The 20765-nt window shown below is 50.5% G+C and overlaps 1 protein-coding gene across 3 annotated transcripts in view; it reads right to left on the bottom strand.

Annotated features, from left to right (window-relative positions):
* Window positions 1-20765, bottom strand: part of MGMT (O-6-methylguanine-DNA methyltransferase) — a 293105-nt gene that overhangs the window by 225060 nt on the left and 47280 nt on the right. For all 3 annotated transcript variants that reach the window (XM_046652165.1, XM_046652166.1, XM_046652167.1), the window contains exon 2: window positions 3143-3279. In XM_046652165.1, the coding sequence (XP_046508121.1) occupies window positions 3143-3279 (137 nt within the window). The remainder of the gene's footprint in view (window positions 1-3142; window positions 3280-20765) is intronic.

Below are 20765 nucleotides of genomic sequence, written 5' to 3'. Positions count from 1 at the left end.
GTCAATACTAAAAAGACATCAACCCTCTCAAAACTGATACAGAGAGTCAATGAACTCCCAATCAAAATCCCAATAAACATTTTTATAGAAACCGACACCTGGATTATAAAAGTAACACGGAAAATTAAAAGCCCTAGAAGCCAAAACAATTTTTGAATTTAAAAAAAAACCAAAAAGATGGAAGACTCATATTACCTTAATTCAAGACTTATCCTAAAGGTACATAATCAAGCAGCATGGTTCCGGCATAGAACAGATGGCTCTCACTGGAACAAAACAGTCTCCAGACACACGACCCACACAAGTCAATCTGACAAAGGCACCAAGATGACTTGATGGAGAAAGGAATTTTTTCCCCCCAAATGATGCTGAAATAAGTAACTGGAAAAAACTGATCACCTCACGAGGTAATTCAAGATGATCGATCATACGTCTAAACAGCTAAACAAAAAAGGCTAAAGTTATGAAGCTTTTAAAAGAATTTACGGGAAAATCTGTGAAATTACAGTAGGCAAATATTTCTTAAAGACACAAAAAATGGTAAACATAAGAAAACATTAAGTAAGACTTCCTCAAAAGAACTTCTACTCATTAAAAGACACTATTAGAAAAATAAAACACCAGACTGCAACTATGCGAAAATACTCACAATACATACATCTGATAAATGACTTGTAATCAGAACCATAAACTGATGATAAAACACAAGAGGACACCAATGAAAATTTGGCAGAAGACTCGTGGAGACTTCTCAGAATGAACTGGTCAACAAGGAATGGTCATAGAAATGGTCAACAAGACGTCCAAAATAAGTTATCAGGGAAGTGCAAACAAATCACAGGGAGAAACACTTCACACCTACACAATGGCTAAAACCGTAAAAACTAACACCCCAAGTATTGGTGAGAGGGCAGAGCAACTGCAACTCTCATAAGTTGCTGGTAGAAACGTAAAATCATTCAACTTTGGGAAAAGTTTGGGCAATTTCTTATAAAGTTAAACACACATTTGCCATGCAATCCAGCAATTCCACACTTAGAAATTTACTCAAGAGAAATGAAAACATATGCCCACAAAGAGGCTTGAACACGAAGATTCACAGTAATCGTACTCATAGTAGCCAAAAACTGCACGACTCCAATGTCCACCAACAGCAGAATGGAGAAACAAACTGTGCCGTATTCACATAATAAACTGCTCAACACCAAGAATGAACTACTTACTGATACCCAGAGCATGGGCAAGCCTCAAAAACTCTGGTGAACAGAAGAATCCAATACAAAAAGAGTGGATGCTGTAAGCCTCCATTTATATAAAATTCAAGAACAAGCAAAATTAACCCATCATGATAGAAATCAGAACAGGATGCCAAGAGGGAGTGGAGGTTGACTAAAAGGGAGCCCAAGGGAACTTTCTGGAGTGTTCTGTATCTTGGTTTGGGTCGGTGGTTATACGATTATACATATATGTCAAAACTCATTGTACACTTAAAATCTGAACTTCACTGTAATTTTTACCTTAATTTAAGGGATAAAATAAAAACTGTTAATTCTGAGAATTCATACAGGTAATTTTTATGCTATTCGGTAACTTTTAAATGCCCCTCCCCAAAATTAAACATATACACATAAAAATAAAGACTACTGGTTGCCCCTCAAAATCCATTTCCAAATTCTTCCCCATACACAGAATCCCTAATTCTAGCCAATACATGACAACCTACCACACATTCCAGCTAGGGGAGGCCATATGACAGTTCTAGCCAAGGAGATGAAAGAGAAAATGTTAGACGCTGCTTCTGGAAAGGGAGGCGGTGTTCCCTCCACCTGTTGCTTGGAAGGGGAGCGTGGCAGCTCCGGCCCCGAGGTCTGGCCTGCAGCACAGGACCAGCGCCACGGCCTGGGAATGCAGAGGGGAAAGCCAGAAGGCGGCCACATTTCCATGGGCATTTAACTAAACATCTCTTATGATGCTTTTCTTTCCCTGTTTCTCCCCCAAAGTCACTTTTTTTAAACAAAAAAAAAAATTCAACACATAATTTCTGTGATTTATTGTGCAACGGAACATGCTAAAAGACAAAATGACATTTTACCCTATAAATTATTTGGTGCCTGTGATTTCTGAACACTACAGCCAGATGGTTCTCATAGAACTAGAGAAGACTGTATTCATATAGTTCAAAGGTTTGCTTATTTTTTGGCCTTAAAAAAGACTATTGATTGTAACATGCAGCTCTACAGGAAAAATCTCGACAGTGGAGGCAAAAACTGGTATTTATTACTACACTTGTGCTCATTATGGCTGTCTCTGACAGGGGTCCATTAAAATCAATTTTTATGTTTCTTATGTATTTTCTTTATCCAATGTTCTTGGCATTGTGTTTATTAGCCAGTTAAGATGAACACTGTGCATAGGAGTGGGGTTTTTTCCTCTTCTGTCAGAAATAACGAGAACTGCAGTTTTAATACAACTACTCACAATCGATGACTGGAGGAAACTAAATGCTACATTTCAGAACAAAACATTGAGGAGTGCTTTAAAGTTTTTATGTTTTTACAGTTAGAGAAATATAGTGGAGATTGTTCAAACAGAGAGAAACTGAGTCCTGTTAGAATTGGCAATGCCCTAACGTCATGCTAAACACACACCAACGGTCCGACAACATCTCTAAGAGGGCCGAGGAGCTCCTGATTAAGCAGTTCCAGGACTTTAGTACGAAACTCACCTGACAGACTTCAAAGAACACTGAAGGCTGGTCCCAACTTAAAAATCAAGACTAAGCAAGCACTTCCCTCTCACTAAATTTCCAGAGAGATTCCCACCTCAAATTTCTTGAATCAAAATGTACACTGCTCAGGATCAATTACTCTGTACATGAATACATTAATGAAACGTCTTGGAGCTGCCAACCAAAGGTTATGCCCCTGTGGTTAATAGGAGGTGGGGGATTCTTGGGCAGCAAGCACAGAGGCTGACAAGTGGAAGAGTCATGGCGCAATCATTTTAGAGATGCTAACTTCTGTGAGTGGCAGCGGACGGCTGCGTGTTACCCTGTGATCAGTGGAAAACAAGCAGTAACCGTATCAGCTCTTGCTGTTGTTTTGCACAAACACGGTGTAAGGTATCAAGGACTCTCACTCACTCAGTGTCGGCGCCCTTCCTGCCGTGCAGCTTTATCCCGTGCAGGCCCTGCTCACAACCAGAGAGCTCGATCTTCCCCAAAGGGCTGTCCATCATTTTGTATTTCATGTCACAGACTTTGTCCATTCTCCCAGGTACCTAGAGAGAAACAATTTGTAAAGCAAATAAAGTATATGCAAAAGTTTGGTCACTTTTAAAGCGACAGCAGCCTTTTTTTTTGTTTGTTTCATTTTTAAAGGCAAGAGAAGCACCAGTTATTTAAGACATAAAAGACCTTCCAAAGTTTTTTCCCCATTTTTGGAATTTAATCATATAATGTGTCATTTTTACGCTCTAGCTACTCTGAAGACAGAATATTAGCATAACTACCTAGAGCACAGTACACTCTCCTTTTACTTCCTTAAGTTACTACCTCCCTACACTTCTCATTTGTCTTTAACCAATGCATAGTTGAAGGAAGCTGAAATAAGAGCTCCTTTTAAACAGTACCTAAAACTAAGCTAACCTTGCTTTAATAAAATAAAACAATTACGAGACAACTTTCTCAATGAAAACTGAAGACAAGCCACTTGCTATTTTGAATAGAGTATACTTAAAAATAAAGGATTATGAGGGGCCAGTCCCCTGGCCTACTGCTCAAGTTCAGTGCGCTCCACTTCAGCGGCCTGGGTTCAGTCCCAGACGCGGACCTACACCACTTGTCAGTGGCCACGCTGTGGCAGCATCCCACATACAAAACAGAGGAAGATGGGCACAGATGTTAGCTCAGGGAAACTCTTCCTCAAGCAAAAAGGAGGAAGACTGGCAACAGATGTTAGCTCAGGGCGAATATTCCTCAGGAAAAAAACCCAAAAAATAAATAAAGCATTATGAAATAAACTACAGAAGTGGAGTGAGGTTCAACCCACACTCACACAACGGCACCTGTGTGTGCAGGGGGTCAGAGCAGCTTATGCATGTTGGAATAAAACTCTCATGCTTTGGAAAGCATACATATTTTATCTACATTCAGAGAAATGAACAAATGCTATCCTGTGATGTATCTTCCACGTTAATTTTGATAGATATTAATTCTGGTCAACATAGCAAAAGCAAAGAAACAACAGATGCACTAAGAGCCGTGAGGAGCCAGGAACGGGGTCCAGGCAAACCGACATTTTATAAAACTCGCTCTGACTCGGAGGAGGCAAGAAGACGGAAAATTGAGAGAGGGTTGTGCGTGCGACTACCTGAAGCAGAACAAGCCCTTCGAGATGCTCTCCTCCTCTCCCAGGGACTCCTTCTGGGGGCCCACAGCAATTGAGAAGCGCCCCCTCCCTGACCTCACCCACCTCCTTTCCGGGAGTTCCACCTCCACCTACAACCACCGACTGCGACAGCAGGCACCTTCCCATGCGAGATGGCCCTCCAAGCTCCTGACTCCAAAGGGCTCCTGCGTCCTAGGGGCACCTCAAACCGACTTGTCCCAACTATAATCCACGTTACCTCCTACATGTAGCGTTTCAGTGAACAGCACTACCATCCATCATGGCTCTTCCCCAGGAAGTCTCCTTGCCTGGCATCACCCTCGCCTGCGCCCTTACACACCGGCAGTGCACTAAGCGCTGGCTCTGACCCATCTCAGCTCTCACTGCCACCCGCTCTTCCCAGAGACCCTCATCACCTCCCCCCTACCAGGAAGGACTCCCTCAGGGCCGTCCTTACAGCTGGGCTCTTCCCACGCCAAACTCCCCGCACCCAAACAAGACATCAACTGCTCACTGCACCAAGGGCTGCAGCAGTCAGCCCACCGCCTGCTGCTGTAAATAAAGTTTTACTGGGACGCAGCCATGCTCATTTGCTTGCATACCGGCTGTGGCTGCCTTCAGGCTCCAATGGCAGAGTTGATTAGCTGTGACAGGGACAACATGGCCCTGAAACACTTACCATGTGGCCCTCTACAGAAAAGGTCTCCCAGCCCTTCAAGGTCCACGTGCTCACATCCTTCCTACTTCAACCCCGAGTCCCTGGGCGCCCCTTGCATGCAGCACAGCTTCGAGTCTCTAGAACCTGACACCATGGTCCCCTCAATTGGACTGTCGTCATCTCCCGGCCTGTCCAGCCTGCACCATGGTGTCTGCTTCACTGTGACGCCTCAACACACCCACCATCGCCCCTGCCCCAGGTTCTCTTCCCTCCTCTGTGCCGTCCCCTGCTCCTACCACCACACACGGATTCCCTCCATCTTCCCCACAGCCACAGGAGAAAGGAACATTTACATCCCCAAGGAATATTCCTGAACCACACAGTGCGGAGGCCTCACTCCCAAGACTCCATTGTAAGCCCCCAGGCTCCAGAGCCGCCCCGTTCAACGTCTCCTCTTCTGTGCACACTGACAGGGGTCTGAAACGGATTCCTCCGCAGTTCCCAGTGAGTGCACACGAGATTTTGCTGGGAAACCTGATCAGATGTTCACCTGACATCAGAGACGCCCTCCAATATATTACACTCCTTCAACATCCCACTCTCCAAGGCTCCCCACTGCCCGAGGGACAAAAACCCACAGAGTCTTCCCATCCCCTCCGCTTCACCGCGTGGGGGCAGGGATCACACTAGGCAGAGGGGGCACAGAGTGGCCCCCACCCATAGCCTGTCACTTGGAGAAAGTATCTAAACTCTGAGCCACAAGTGCTTCCATCTGTAGGTACATGATACCCCAATCGCAGAGTCAGCACAAGGATTAGCGAGAAAGTTCCAGGAAGGACGTGGGATCATGGTTATCCCTGCCACAATCGATTTTTTAACTATATACCCTTGGCCCTTAATCTTGTCATCCAGAATGCTCTGCTCTCCTCCCCAAAATTTTATCCAACAGCATAAAATCTTGACCATCCTTCAAGAGCGGATGGCCACCCCTTCTCCCAGCTCCAGGGGCCTTCCCTCATTTCTTAGAGCCAGAACCAACTGCTGTCCCCTAGCCCTCACGTCTGTGGACACTTCCCACCACACCGAGCTGCTGGCAGATGCCGGGGCAGGGAAACTGCTGCCACGAGCCAGGGTCCCACTGAGGGCAGGTGTATCACACACATAAAGGGCTTATCAATTGGATGAGTGAACTGGATGATCAGCGCGCCCACCATCCAGGCTAAGAGTCCAGCACAGCATGTCCCAAAGTGTGTTGCAGAAGACTCCTCGGAGAAGGGCCTGGGGACACAGTGAGAAGCCTGGATGCCCTCCACCCTCCAGGAAACCCACCCTGCACGTTAGCATGTGAAGGGCTCCAAGCAGTCTTATAGCAGAAGCCAGCTTACGTCTGTTTGCCTCACTCTCACAAACATGTTCACCGGGACCTGTGGCTCCTACCTAGCCCCTGCTCAGAAGCACTAGCCTCTGACAGGCTGAAGGCTGTTTCTCAGCATATCCAAGCTCATACCTCAGACCTGGAGCAGGAGATGCCACGAGCCACCGTCTCAGGAAGGACTCCTAATGGAAGCATCAGAAACTGATACAGGCCAATCGAAGCACAAAATCAATTTACTGAAAAGCTGTTCCATAACTCAGAGAACTTCTGAGAAGCCTGGAGAAGCAGACTCAGAAAACCATAGGAACCAAGACTGGCCACAGTCCAACCACGGCCAAAATGGAAACTCAGGAAGCATCGGTGGGGACAACCAGGGACTGCAGGCATACAGGAACATTGATGCCACTGCTGCCCCTGGAAACAGGATGTTACAGCCACTGTCAATTCCCTGCTGCCCAGCCTCCGTGTCACTTGCCCCAACTCAAGGCCCAGGCAGGAGCCCAGAGCTGGCGCTGGGGCCAGGCTAGTGTGTGCTGTGCCAAGCAGCAGGGAAAAGGGACAGCTGCCAGGAGAGGAGGGCTTTGATCATATCAGCCCCCGCAAGTGGGCGTGGTCACAGCACCGCTGCAGAAATTCAGACTGGCACGCACCCCAACCAGGAGAAGGACTGAACATTAGATGTCCACTCCTCTACCCCGGCCTCAATTTTCCCGTCAATAAAACAGGAATAATAAGACCGACTACCAAACTCACCACGCTGTTCTGGGAGCCCAAGTGGAGAATACAGGGAAAGCCGAGAATGGTCAGGGTGGCCAGGCGCTCCTGGGGAGAGGCCCTCCGTCCTGCACAGGACACACCCAACCCTCAGCCCTACTCCAAGGAACAGTGGGGGGCACTTCCAAGTGTGCAGAGGAGGGGTCAGGGGTAGGGCGATGAAGGTGGCTGAGGGCACAGGGGCACGAGGGTCTGCCTCTCAGATTCCCCGACATGGGAGCAAGGAGCAGGTCTGTGGAGAGCTCAGGCCCGCTAGCTCCTTGGAGATAAGGGCCTTGCAAATTACCAAGCATCGTCTGGCAGCTGGGCTCTGAAAAACAGACAGGATGGGCTGAGCTTCGGAGGCCATCAGCCTGGGATGCAGTGGGGAAGGGCTGCCAGCCAACCCTGATGAGGCCTGACCCAGAACGGCTGTCTCGGAACCAAATAAGGCCCAAGCACTGCAGCTCCTGCATTTGTGAACTGGACCAAAAGGACTCTGCAGCTTGGCCTGCCCACTGATGAACCCACCGTGCTGCCCCCATGACCAGCACCAGCGTGCGCCACACACCCAGCAACGTGGCATGGTCCCTGGTCAGCCTGCTCTAAACTCATGCCAAGGGGCAAGCTGTCCTCCTGGCATTAAGAACCAGTTCCACTGACCTCCACACCTCCTGAATTCACAGGTCACCCTGAGTTAGTCACAAGGCAGGGAAGTTCCATCTGAATCATGCCAAGAACGCACAAAGGACAATCAGCCCATCACTGGGATAACCAGCGAGCTCAAACTCAGACCGAGTTCTAAGTTCTGACTGAGTGGCATACATGACTTCTGGCCACATCAAACCAGCTGGTCACTGAGTTGTGTGACGGCTGAGGAAGTGAGCTTCTCAGATTTCCTTATCTGTTGCCGAGAAATGAAATCGAATGCCACTTTGGCTTCCCTGAACGTGAGGATTCGCTGGGGCCACCTCCCCTAAGACTATGCCTGGTACCCACAGCCCAGCTCCTCTGGGCACGGTCTGGCAGGGCTGCACTTTCACTGGCACCTCTGGGATTTTAAGCCCATTAGGTTTAAGCCCATCTACTAGTCAAAATAATCACCACAACCCAGTGACTGCTACTTTGCCAAAAAGAGAAAAGTGGCAATTTTAACATAGTTTTAAATCAACCCTGCCAGGAATGGAATTTGAGACTCCATAGAAACCTGCACACAACTTTCTTTCCTACAGACAACCAGGACATGCGGCACGGAGTCCTTCCATGGGCAAAAGTGACAATTGGCTGAATCCTGAATCCTAGCATGTAATAGATAACGTGGCCCCAGGACAGGAGCACTGGGCGCTCCGCAGGGCAGGCAGTGTTGCTGACGGAAAGCCCAGGGCTGAAGTACAAGCACATTACAGCATACATGCATGACAAATCCGGCAGAGCTGGCAGGCCAGCAGAGGGGTGGAGGGACACCTGCAGACTAGATGGGGGTGTCGCAGACACCAGGAGAGACCCACAGAGGCTAGAAACCAGGTGGGAAGAAGAGCGAGGCTTCAATAGCAGGCAATGCATCGGGGAGCCAGAGCGGCTCAACACAGGCTGGTGGGAGGCACTGCCTGGAAAGGAATAATGCCAAACACACATGGGGCTGGCTGCGATCAATGGTGGCACAAAGAAGCCAACAGAATTCTGAGTGGTGTGGGTATGACAGACCCTTACAGATGCCCCCCAGCAACATCCCCATGCTCCAGAGACCAACCCACTATCAGTTTCCAATGCTGAAGTCCTACCAGGATCTTCACTGGCTTCACCAGAGAAAGCCAAGAGCGTGACCCCAAGAAGTGAGCCAAGAAGGGGACAAGGGCCAGTGAAAACACTGGCTCACTGGCAACCCACAATATTACAGCCCAGGCACCAAGTCGAGGGCCAAGCAGGCTCCCGATGGCCCTGTGGGACTCAGAGGGAGGCCACTGCTGGGTGGGGAGGGCAGCCACGATGGGGAAGAAGGGCCACACTGTGGGGGAGAAGTGACAGGTAAGAATTTTGGGGGAAAATGACATTGACAGAGAGCTGACTGCTAGTAAGGAGCTGGCCAGGTGAGACTGCAGGTGGAGCAGCAGGGACGTGAGCAGCCAGGTGAGAAGTGCAGATGGAGCAGCAGGGACGTGGGCAGACAAGTGATGAGGCCTGGGCTCCAGAGAAAAGCGGGACCAGCCCAGACCCCGCTACACGCCCATGCCAGGCTGGTCGTGGAGTCTGGCTTGTCCCTGAGAAGCCCCAGAGCTTTCAACAAGGGAGAATCCACCAGGTCGGCCGTTCGGCAGGCTTCCTTGGGCAGCTGTGAAGAACGGGCAGGAGCAGAGAGAGCCGTCGAGGAGGCCGTGGAACCGACCAGGTAGGAAGGATGACATCTCCACCAGCACAGAGGCAGAGGGAGACTAATAATGAGCAATAAATAACAACAGTAGGTGTTTATCAAATACTCAAGGGCCCTTCATGCATGAGCCACCAGGCTAAGGTGCTGGCAACTGGGACAAGACAAACACGTCTAGTGGGGGAGAAAAACTACCCACAAAAAGCAAATCACACTGAATTGTCTTTGCAAAAAACTTTCCATACATCTAAAATTATTCCAAAATGAAAGCTTATTTTAAAAAATCAATATAGATGGGGTAGAACGATTGAAAATATTTCTCATCACCTGCATTTTCTGAGTTTTCTACAGTAAACTTGAGTTCTTCTTACAAGCAGAAAAAATTGTACTAAAATCCAACGTGACAAAGTACAAACGATGATAGCAAATGTCCTATATTTATCACTGTCTCCTAATCTCCTGCCTGTAAAACAAAGGACTGTTAACACTTTCCTGAGTGAAATAAAAGCTCTGAGGTCTGAAAATGTTTTGAGTTAAAAAAAGGGTTGTATAAAATGAAGATGCTTGAAAGCCAATCAGATCCTATCTCCTTTTTCCCGTCACAATGAGAATGAAGGCCCTGCATTTAGACCTGAGCAGCCCCCAGCACGAGGCGCCCTCTCTTCCTGCCAGCCTCATCTCTGACCAGGACCCCGGATTCACACTACCCTTGCTGCTGCTCAAGCACCGGGGTATCACTCTTGCCTCGGGGTCTTTGCACCTGCTGCTCACGCTCCTGCACAATGGCTTCTATCACTTAACTCACATTCCTCAAACGTCACCTTCTCAGAGAAACCTTCCTCAAATAGTTCATCTCCTCCCTCCCTTCTTTGCCTTTCTAACTCTTATGTCACATGAAATTACATTAGATGTATTCTGTTTAATTGCTATGTGTTGCCTTCACTGGAATGTAAGCTCCAATACAGGTAACAAACATTATGTGACAACTCTGGCCAATGAGAAAGTAGAAGTCTGCTGACAGTTCCCGTTTTAATAATAATAAAAAAAATCATATGTGGCTGGTACCATCTCCTCTCCTCTTTCTCCCTTCCTTGACAAGGCAGACGTGACGCATGGAGCTGTGGCAGCCATCTGGTGAACATGAGGGAAAGGCCAAGAGACTGGAGAGCCTCTTGCCCTGAGCCTGTGAGCCACGAGCACACCAGTGTTATCTACCACCAGACTTGTATTGGTGTGAAAAAAAGAAAGCTTGTTTGTTTCAAGCCAGTGTTCCAAGGAATTCCTGTTTTCTTCAACCTAGATTAGTCCTAACGGATCCACTGCTATATGCCAACACTTAAAATGGTGCCCCAATACCGCAGGTGCTTAGGAAACACTTATGGGAAAAATGAGCTAATTATACGAATCATTCAGTTCTGTTTCCGGTAAGGGCTCAGAAGAACTCCAGGATTAGCGAGAGCCAGGAGCTGGGGGTCTGGTGGCCTGAGGAGTCCAGGAAGATTTCCTGGGGGAGGTGCCAACATAGGAAGGCAGATAGGTGTTTTCTGGAGGAGGGGGGAGGAGAGGAGAGACTGTGGCAGGCAGGTGCTAGAAGGAGCACAGGGTGTCCGGGAAACGGAAGGAGGCAGCCTGGGTCACAGGAAGGAGAGGACCCCCGTCTTAGCAGAGCCTGCTGCGGCAGCTCCAGAGCGGGGAGGACCTGGAGCGGGAGGGCAAATGGCAACACTGACGGCCCCGAGAAAGTCATGCACCAAGAAAGGGTATGCTGTGTGGGACACGTAGCCACATCCATGAGGGACAGGGTGAGTGTGCACGCGTCCTCGGGCTCAGGAACAGAACTTCTCCAGCTAACAGTCTGCCGCACAGCTCTCCAAGCCAGAAGGAGGAGGGAAAAATGCACAAACCCAACCATCTACTCCTCCTGAGCACAAGGTTTACAGTCGCATAAAACAGGGCGGTCCTGAGACCCTCAGGCCTTTCTTCCGGAAGCAGCACTGGAACCTGAGGGGAGTCACGTGGAGCAGGGCCCCGTGGAGGGGACACAAAGGAAAGGGAGAGGGAACAAGTGCCACCATCAAAACCCAAACCCACCAGCTTCAGATCCGCTAAAACCAAATGTTCCGGCATGTCAGACGACACTAGAGGGGCCTGGGGGCTCGAAGAGCCAGGTCTCAACCGTTCCCCGGAGGCAGCAACAGGGCTGCTCACAAAACAGGAAAGTCACTCGCAGGCTCGGAGGCCCCGGCCTCGGGCTGAACTGGGCACACGGTGCCGCCCGCCTCCTTGGCTTTCACGGGGTCCACCCCGTGGGCTGCATTTAGGACACGCAGAGGAGTAACCGGCCAGCTGCCCACTTGGCACTCTCAGGGAGCACAGGGCCCAGCTCCCCGCATCGTCATCGTGGCATCCACATAAAGCCACAAGACTGGCTGACATTAATTGGTGGCAGAAAAAAAAACTGATTTTTCATGCCTATTTGGAGACCTCTGAAAAATATGAAGTTAATTTCCTTTCATCTCCCTTTTAACATGAATGGCGTTTAAACAACAATGTTCTGAATTAAGCAGTTGGTGCCAGAGGCTGGGGTCCCACTGTATTAAAAGCAAGAAACCCAGAGACAGAAACTGTCTTCTTTCTCCTTTACTTGCAGTTTTCCAGGCTGGCCAGAGCTATCCAAAAACTGTCCTTTCAGAACCATCTTGGCAGCTGTGTATGCACTTTTAACCATTTCTAGTCTCAGTACCAATGAAAATGCCCAGAAAGAGGCTCAAGGAGGAAATCACCTGCCTTCTTACGAGCAGTTCGCAGGCAAGGTCCCGAGACCTCTGCTTTACTTCTCTGCCCAGAGTCCGCCCAAGCCCAGCGGGCACGTGGCCCCAGGTGGAGCTCCAGGCCGTCCAGGGGCGACCAGTCGGCCGCACAGGCCCTGGTGTGCCCATCAGCTGCGCCTGGGCAGTGGGAGCTCGGCTGGCACACAAGCACTGAGCCCAAGAGCAGAGCAGCCGTGTCCGGCTGCCTCCTGGCATGAAGAAAGCCCGTATAAAACGAAAACCAGTTTGCAACCTCCCTGCTGAACAGAGAAGAGGAGAAAGCACCAGGGAAGCACCCTTGTCCTCAGCACTCAAGAGCAGCCCACCGAACCACCAGACAAGGAGGTACTTTAATCAGAAAACACAGGTCAGAATCCTAGGAGAGAAAAGACCTCAAACCCATCGCCTCCCAACTAACCCGGCTGTGAAGGGTGGAGGAGAAAGTAGATGGGATGGATCCCTGCCAGGAAAACCCAGGGGAGAGGCAAGGTCAGTGGCCAAGACGCCGCCCACAGGGCCCCTATGCCAGGCCTCCCGAGTCCAATTTTGCTGGGTCACTTTCAACAAAAGACAGCCCAAGTGTGGCTTGGTTTCTTACGCTCTAACGACCAAAAAGGGCTGAAGCAGACTGAAGTGGTTTTGCCACACAAAATACTGGCACTGCTATCTGGTATGTCAAAGCCAGAACGGATGCAAAGCTTGTGCGAAACAACACTCCAGGTCCACACAACCTGCACCCAACACACAGAGCCGCTGTGTTCATGACTGCCGGCCTGGAAGCAAGGCCCTTACGGAAGGGGACGGAAAACAAACTGCGGCACATCCAGACAACGGAGGCTTAGCCAGCGCCAACAAGAAATGAGCTCTTGAGCCATGAAGACAGCGAGCAATCCCAAATACGTATTACAAGGGAAAGAGGCCAATGTGAAAAGGCCCCGTACTGCACGACTCCAACTATACGACATTCTGGAAAAGGCAAAGCTACGGAGACAAAAAGATCAGTGGTTGCAGGCGTAGGGAGATGGGGAGGGGTGACAAGGGAGATCACAGAGGACGTTGAGGGCAGCAATTCCATATGATACTACACTGGTGGATATATGTCATCAGATATTTGTCCAAACCCCCGCAGAATGTACAACACCAAGAGTGAACCCTATGTAAACTGTGGGAAAAGGTACCACCCCAGTGAGGGATGATGGCAGTCAGGGAGGTTGTCGGGGGGGTATATGGGAAATCTCTGTACCTTCAGCTCAATGTTGCTGAACCTAAAACTGATTTAAAACATGAAGTTTATTACTTAAAAAGAGAACTATTCCAAAGCCTCCTGTCATGGCCCTGACATGTAAGGGAAATGATTTTCCTCATTTGTTGCTAAATTTCTGTGAACCCAGCTACATGCCCACATGAATGGAGAAAAAATCTGCATTAGAATGTCATCACCAGGCTTTCACATTAAAAGACTGCTGGCATGGGAATCCCATGGATGCCCTGCTCTGCTCCCGCTCTGAGCTTACACACAGGCGCCCGGGATCCGCCTGCTACCTGAGGCGGGCCTTCGGCACGGCCATCACTGGAGCCGGCCCTGCGCGGCACAGCACCTTCCTCACGACCGCCACTATGGTTGTAAAGAACATTGGTCATCCAAGAGCCCCAGGGAGCCGGGGCCAGGGCAGAGAGCAGCCAGCGGCCCTGCTACACGGGCGTCTCACCAGAGACGCACAGCCTTCACGGGTCGTCTAGAAACATGCTCCGTGTAGCACATGACACAACAGACGAGAGCGGGCCTGCGCCAGAGCTGAGAAGCAGAAGGACGTCCGAGGACATCTGCCCGCCGGTTCTTCAAAACGATCACTCCTAGATGAAAACAGGCCTGTCTACGTTTAAAACTCATACTTAAAATACAACTCAGCTTTCCTTTCCCAACTGTTCGTTTTTGTTCATATTATCAAACTGAGCATGAGTGTGCAGGAAGGCCACTGTTGTCCTGTCCTGGAGCTCCAACACTGTTGTGGTCTGCGCAGTCACACAGGAACTGGCTGAGAAGCAGGTAGAATGCACGCTGCTGCGTGTGTGAACAGACAGACCACAGACAGAGAAAGCACACAAAACCTACACAGTGTGTACAGTTTAACAAAGTGCTCCAGAGAGCTGCCGGAACCTCAAGCACTTTTGAAAAGTATCACCAGGTGATAACTACTCAGATAACCATTCCAACCATTTAGCTAAAATATCTCCGGATCCAGCCGAAAACTGGTGCACGACACCAGAACACTACGCAGTAAGGCCTATAAAGGTCTTTTTTCAAAGTTTATTAGTAACTATCACCTAAAGGTTCCAGAAAAAGCCTTCCTCCTAACCATGCCACTGTACACCAGAGTCAAGTCTGCAGACTTCCCACGAAATGGGACGTATGGGTGTCAAAAGCATGCTCACGCCCGTGTGCGCACCCACAGACGCGACCAGCGTGGCAAACCCACAGGCTAAGCTGTGCAGGTCCTAGCTACTTAATTTTGCGGAAGAAAACATTTAATATCAAAACAGGGATAAAATGGGAAAACCACACTTTTGTTAAGGTAAACGAGGGGACTTCCAGCAGGCCTCCAGGCCCTCAGGAGCGCCCCTGCTCTGGGAGGTTCCTCGGGCCACAGATGGGAAAGCTCCGCTCTGCGGCCCTGTCGGCTCAGGGTATTCTGCCTCGTCCCTTTTTAGGCAGTTCACTGAAATAAGAAGTCTGACTTCTTTGTGAAGGATAAACGACTCTTTAACAACAAACCGTCTCTTTGCCAGCCGAAGACCAGACCCCCAGAGGATAAGAGGAAAGCAGGTTACAGAAACGAATGAAGCCCAGACCTGTAAGGAGCCTCCAGCCCAGAGGGCAAACAAGCGCTCTGCGTCGGCAGACAGTGGAGCAGGATCTGGAAAAGCAGCAAGGAATCCTGAACCGGGCAGAATCACTCTCCTGCCTGCTTCTGCCCCCGTCAAAATGCTGGGGCCTCTGACCAGGGCGCATGGGAGCCCGCCTCCAGGGGGGCCTCCAGCACCCGCGAGGGCTGCAGCCAGCCCTGGGGTGGAACCGAGAGCTGGCAGGCTCCCTTGTCCCTGCCTGATCCTGCTCGCCGGTTCTCAGAGCCGCATGCCAGCAAGGCTGCAGGGAGGCGAGCCGACCTGAGCACCCCAGAGGCACCTGGGCCTCGAAAAGGAGGTGTGAGGCCTGGACAGGCCCAGAGAGAACAGGCAGGGAGGCAGGGCTCTAGGCCTTAGAGCTCTGGCACTTCTGTCACTGTGAGGTAGCCCAGAAGGGCAACGGGCAGCCGCGTTTCTGGTTTTAGGTCACTCTCTGCTCCACCTTGCCCATGTCCCAGGTTGTGAGGGCCCAGCGGCCCCAGGGCATCTTCCTGGGCACACCTTTCTCCTCTGCAGTGCAGCAGGCTATGTCGGAGACTCAGCCACAGGAGATGCCAAAACTACCTCTGAGCACCCGATGTTGTGGGAGCGATGCCACAATCCATGACAGTCTATGGGGGTGGTGAGACCCACCACGGGAATCTGACCCTAACTCCAGGACCACTAGCTTCTGAGGAGCGTGTGGTGGACAGACTCGGCCGCCAGATTGTAGCCGAGTCCTGCAAAGTAAGAACCCACCGCTTAAAACACCAGGGCCACCTCCTCTCGTGTTTCAAAGTTGACAGGACTGTGGCTGCTTTGTTTAAAACAAACAGTGCTCCTTGACCCTTTTTATAGTAGGAACAAATCAGAAGATCCTTAACATCCCTGAAACCTGTGAAAAGAGAAGCAGATTCCGTAGTGAAGGGAACCCCAAGTCTTGTATGAACTGGGGAGCTCCGCCCTCCACAACAGGAACCTGCCGCCCCCACAGCACAGGCTTCGAGAGCAGCCCACAGAATCTGGTCAACACACTGAGACCCAAGTCCACGACACCCCAAATCTCGTGACACCCTCACGTCATGTCTTAGCATACTGAACCTCAGGTAAGACCAAGAATGATCTGCTGATAATCTACCGTGAAGAAAAAAATGAGAAAATAACATATTTCCCCTCATTTTTTTTTTCTGCTTTACCTCCCCAAACCCCCCCTGTACACAGTTGTACATCTTAGTTACATGTCCTTCTAGTTGTGGGATGTGGGACGCCACCTCAACGTGGCCTGACGAGCGGTGTCATGTCCGCGCCCAGGATCCAAACCCTGGGCCACCGCAGAGGAGCGCGCGAACTTAACCACTTGGCCACGGAGCTGGCCCCTGCCCTCATTTTTAACCACCCCTGCTAGAACTGCACAAGCTAATTGACATCAGTGATGAAAGTAACCCTCCTGTGGAAGGACGGAGAGCTCCCCTGACTGTGGGCAATGGCAGGGTGCCTACCCACAGGGCTCTGGCCCCCAGGGCACCCTGGACGTCTACAAGGCCCCCCACAGGTCCTGCATCTCGCCCTGCCAACAGCACGCTCCCCACAACCTGGAAATGTCCTAGCACTTCAGGCACCAACTAAGTCCTGAGCCACAAGTGACAGTTTGTCATGAAGGAGGAAAGAGGGTGGCAGGCCGGCGCTCAAAATGATATGTCAGTTCTTAAAACCATTACGTCTTGGGAAGCTGCAGCTTAAATATGTCACGGCAGAAAATAACCTCATCCTTTATAGGCCTCGACAGTTGGGCAAAGTTTAACTGACTTCTTAGAGAATAAGGAAGAGGTTAGAACACGCAGGAAGATCTGAGGGAAACATCAACTTTTCCAATTAGACAAAGCAGCTAAAGCCTGGAGATTCCTGCTCCAAGCAGGCCGGGCCGGGCTGCTTCCGCAGGCACCGGAGCTCTGAAGAACACGCACCTCAGCACAAGCCGGCCCGATGCAAAGCGAAGACCTCTCAGGCTTCTCCTCCTGGCAGTAAGACGGGATTCAAAATCGCCCTCCCCTGCCCCAGGAGGGCCCTGTAGCATCAGAACACACACGCCTGCGTGCAATCAGGCCGGGCAAGAAGGGCTCAGTCAATGAGTGTTCCACCTGTGCACGGATCAAGTTTGCACGTTAAAAACGTGCTTTTTCTGTCAGTGATATAATTAGCCAACACAGGGGAGTCACGATAACGCCATCTCCAGGTTCAATAACCAAATCCTTGTTTGCACTGATTCATACAGCACAGTGAATACTGTTAGACCCAGACTCCTGAACAGGCTCCAGAGAAATCCTCAGAGAGCTTGGCGGTGGCCAGGAAGAGCACAGCCCCACCTGGAACACGACCCAGCCGACCAGCTCTCGGGGAACCCACGGAAGGTGCTGCCACCCGAAGCAAGGAGGCTGCCAGTCTCCACTGGCCCAGATGCACCTGTCCCTGTCCCCTCCCTCCTCCTTACTTCCTCTCTCCCTCTCCCAACCTCTGCAGTCCCCCACTCCCTTCATCAGCATTTCCTGGGGTGCACTCTGAAAAGTCCGCAAGGTGCTCAAGGCTAAGATCTGAGAGTGTAGAACAGGGACACCTGGGGGTGAGGAGCAGGGGCACCTGAGCACCTGGGGTGAGGAGCAGGGGCACCTGAGCACCTGGGGGGAGGAGCAGGGGCACCTGAGCGCCTGTGGGTGAGGAGCAGGGGCACCTGAGCGCCTAGCGGGGAGGAGCAGGGGCACCTGAGCGCCTGGTGGGGCGGAGCAGGGACATCTGGGGGGAGGAGCAGGGACACCTGGGGGGAGGAGCAGGGACACCGGGGCTCTCAAGTGTCCCTGCTCCTCCCCCCCAGGTGCTCAGCCCCTTGTCTTTAACACCACAACCTCAACCAAGATGCAGTTACAAAAGTTTTCTGGAATTTCTTAAGCACTGCCTCAGAAAGGCCTGCCACCAGTGTGCCCAAGTGCTACGCCTGGACATCACTGAGGACCACAGAACCAAGTCCTCCGGTCCCTGATGCGGGGTTTCTGTGGTGCAGGATTCTTGGGTGAGGAGCGTGGCGTGATTTATGACTTGGTGTCCCGGACGGAAGAGCCTTATGTTCCAGACACGCTCCAGCGGCCGAGAACGAGCTGGGCCTTGACGGCACAAGGCTCCTGGAGGGACAGACGCCAGGGAGGGACACAAGGCCAGGCCGCCGCCGACACGTGTGCTGCTTCTGAATGATTAACCCGAGGCAGGAAACTTCATGTTCTAAATTAGTCACATTATGCCCAAAACCTATCAGAGGCTTGATAACTTGAACATATAATTCTATACCTTTTACTCTTTAAACAATAATTCAGTCTAATCCTGTGGCTGAAGCCAAGAGTTCCAGACTGAAAGTGCACTTTCCATTTGATTAAATACTAATAAATGCAAGAATAAAATACCAGTCTTTTATCTTACGGTAAATTCTTCAAAAACCATAGTACTCTAAGAAGTAATTATTCCTCTGGAGAAGGGGACAGGTTCTTCCCCTCAAAGACAGCTCAGTATCTCCAAGTCTTAATTACAATAGTTAAAACATAATTTATAGTTAGTCCAGGGCTCACAGAACAATGATGTCATTGTCCAGGTTCTCTAAGTGACCCGTCAGTCAGCGCGGCCGCAGGGGGGCAGCTGATCAGTAGTGACAGGATAAGAGTTGGGACAGGCTCTCCTTGAAGAACAGACCACACACAGAGTGACGACCCTCAACACAGTGTGCAAGTAAATATAATACGAACCAGGAAATACACACCACTTGGCCTTTTTTCCACGCGTTTGGTACCTTAATATTTGTAAACTATCTTCACATACTTCATCCGTTAACAAGTAAACAGTGACACGTGGCCAAAAGGAAGATTTCTCGGAGTAGGGGATTTTGTTTGTTTTCTATTGTTACAAACAGCATATTGAGACAGAGCATCAACATCAGACCCTCCATGACACGTGTCTTGCCGACGGGCAGCACCCAGGAGGTGGCCTATGCCACACCCTGGGACTGTGGTGACCCAGTCTCATGACTCCACTCAGCACAGGAAAGCTGCCTCAAATGCAAGGACGGAGAGGGCATTCCCTCCAATGGGACACTCACTGCTGAAGCCCATGGAGATGTCAGGTGTCTCTGCATAAGGCAGGCAGGGGTGTGCTGGAATCACCTAATGTCTAGAGCATCCTCGGAACAAGGTTCCATCCTCAATGTAGGTGACAAAGAAACAATCAATCGCTTAGGGACCAGGTGGGAAGCTTTGTCGGAAACCCAAAGGAAGATACCCACTCAGCACCAGCCCTGAGCTGTGGTGCTTTAGTTCAGTTGGGAACACACCTTCCCCTGGGGTAACGGTGGGACGAAGAGTCTGGGCCTGGAGAGAGAAAACCCAGGCAGGCACTCAGGCAGGTGACCTTGAGCATACGGGAGACCTCTTCGGGCCATTTCCTCCTCTGTAACAGGGACACTATGAGGACTAATGAGACAGCCCACAAGAAAGCACGCAGCAACCCCTCAAAGGCTTCCCGGGTCCCAGGAAGCACTCTCCGTGGCCTCATGAGAACACCAATCCAAGCCTGCTGGCCTGCAGACAGCCACACCACCTCTGTCTGTGTGTGTGCATGCCAGCATCTGCTGTTCCTGTTTCTCTCCAGTGAATTTGAAAGCAACACAGTGACCAGGCACTTAGCGGTCAAAAGGTAAGAGGAGGTGGAGAAAGTTGCTGGAGCAGCCCAGGTGTCAGCGCTAAGGCAAGGCAGAGACACCACCGGGTAGCGGGGAGGCCAGTGGGAGGTGGACAGTGAGCAAGTTCATGACATGCACCCGAGAGCCCTTTCTGAGGCTGGGGATGGCTTTCCAGGGTACCAGAAACATTTTCCTGTAACAATACCCCTTCCCTGACTATTGGAAATAAGCAGAGGGAGCCAGCCCACCCACCAGAGCAGCATCAAGGACACTGGAAGTATATGCTCAACAGTCCATTCAGAAACTGCCTCGTGCCGTCCAGGAGCTAGGATGGGGAGAGGCTGGGAAACGTCCAGGCCGAGCTCTGGGTATGAGATCATTTCAAGGGCCCAGGCGTGGCAATGCCCGTCGACTCAAAGCACTGAAACGCTTACCTGAGGCTGGAGCGTGAGCAAGCCTCCCACCTGATGACACTCAAGCCACAGGTGTGGATATCAAAGAGCTGGCCAGTGAACAGACACTGAAGTTTCTAACCCCATATTTTCCAACAGTTGGGATTTGCATTTTGACACTCTGTAAATTCTCTAAGGTCTCCACTTTCACGATGGCTCACTTCCTTCCATTTTTGCTATGGGTGTACATAATATTAGTGACCCATCAAAATAACAGTAAAAATCTGGTTGGGTTTCCAAAGAGGAAGAAAATGAGTAAGCACCAATGTCCGTCACTTTCATAACAAGCAAGAAGTACAGGACCCAAATCCACAAAATGTTATTTAGGGGAGGGCACCTGTTTCCAAAGTTGCTTCGTACTGATTCAAGT

The sequence above is a fragment of the Equus quagga genome, chromosome 2 (genome assembly GCF_021613505.1).
Source record: "Equus quagga isolate Etosha38 chromosome 2, UCLA_HA_Equagga_1.0, whole genome shotgun sequence".
Lineage (NCBI taxonomy): Eukaryota > Metazoa > Chordata > Mammalia > Perissodactyla > Equidae > Equus > Equus quagga.
Note: the sequence above shows the minus strand (reverse complement) of the source record. Positions and strands in the feature narration are given on the sequence as shown.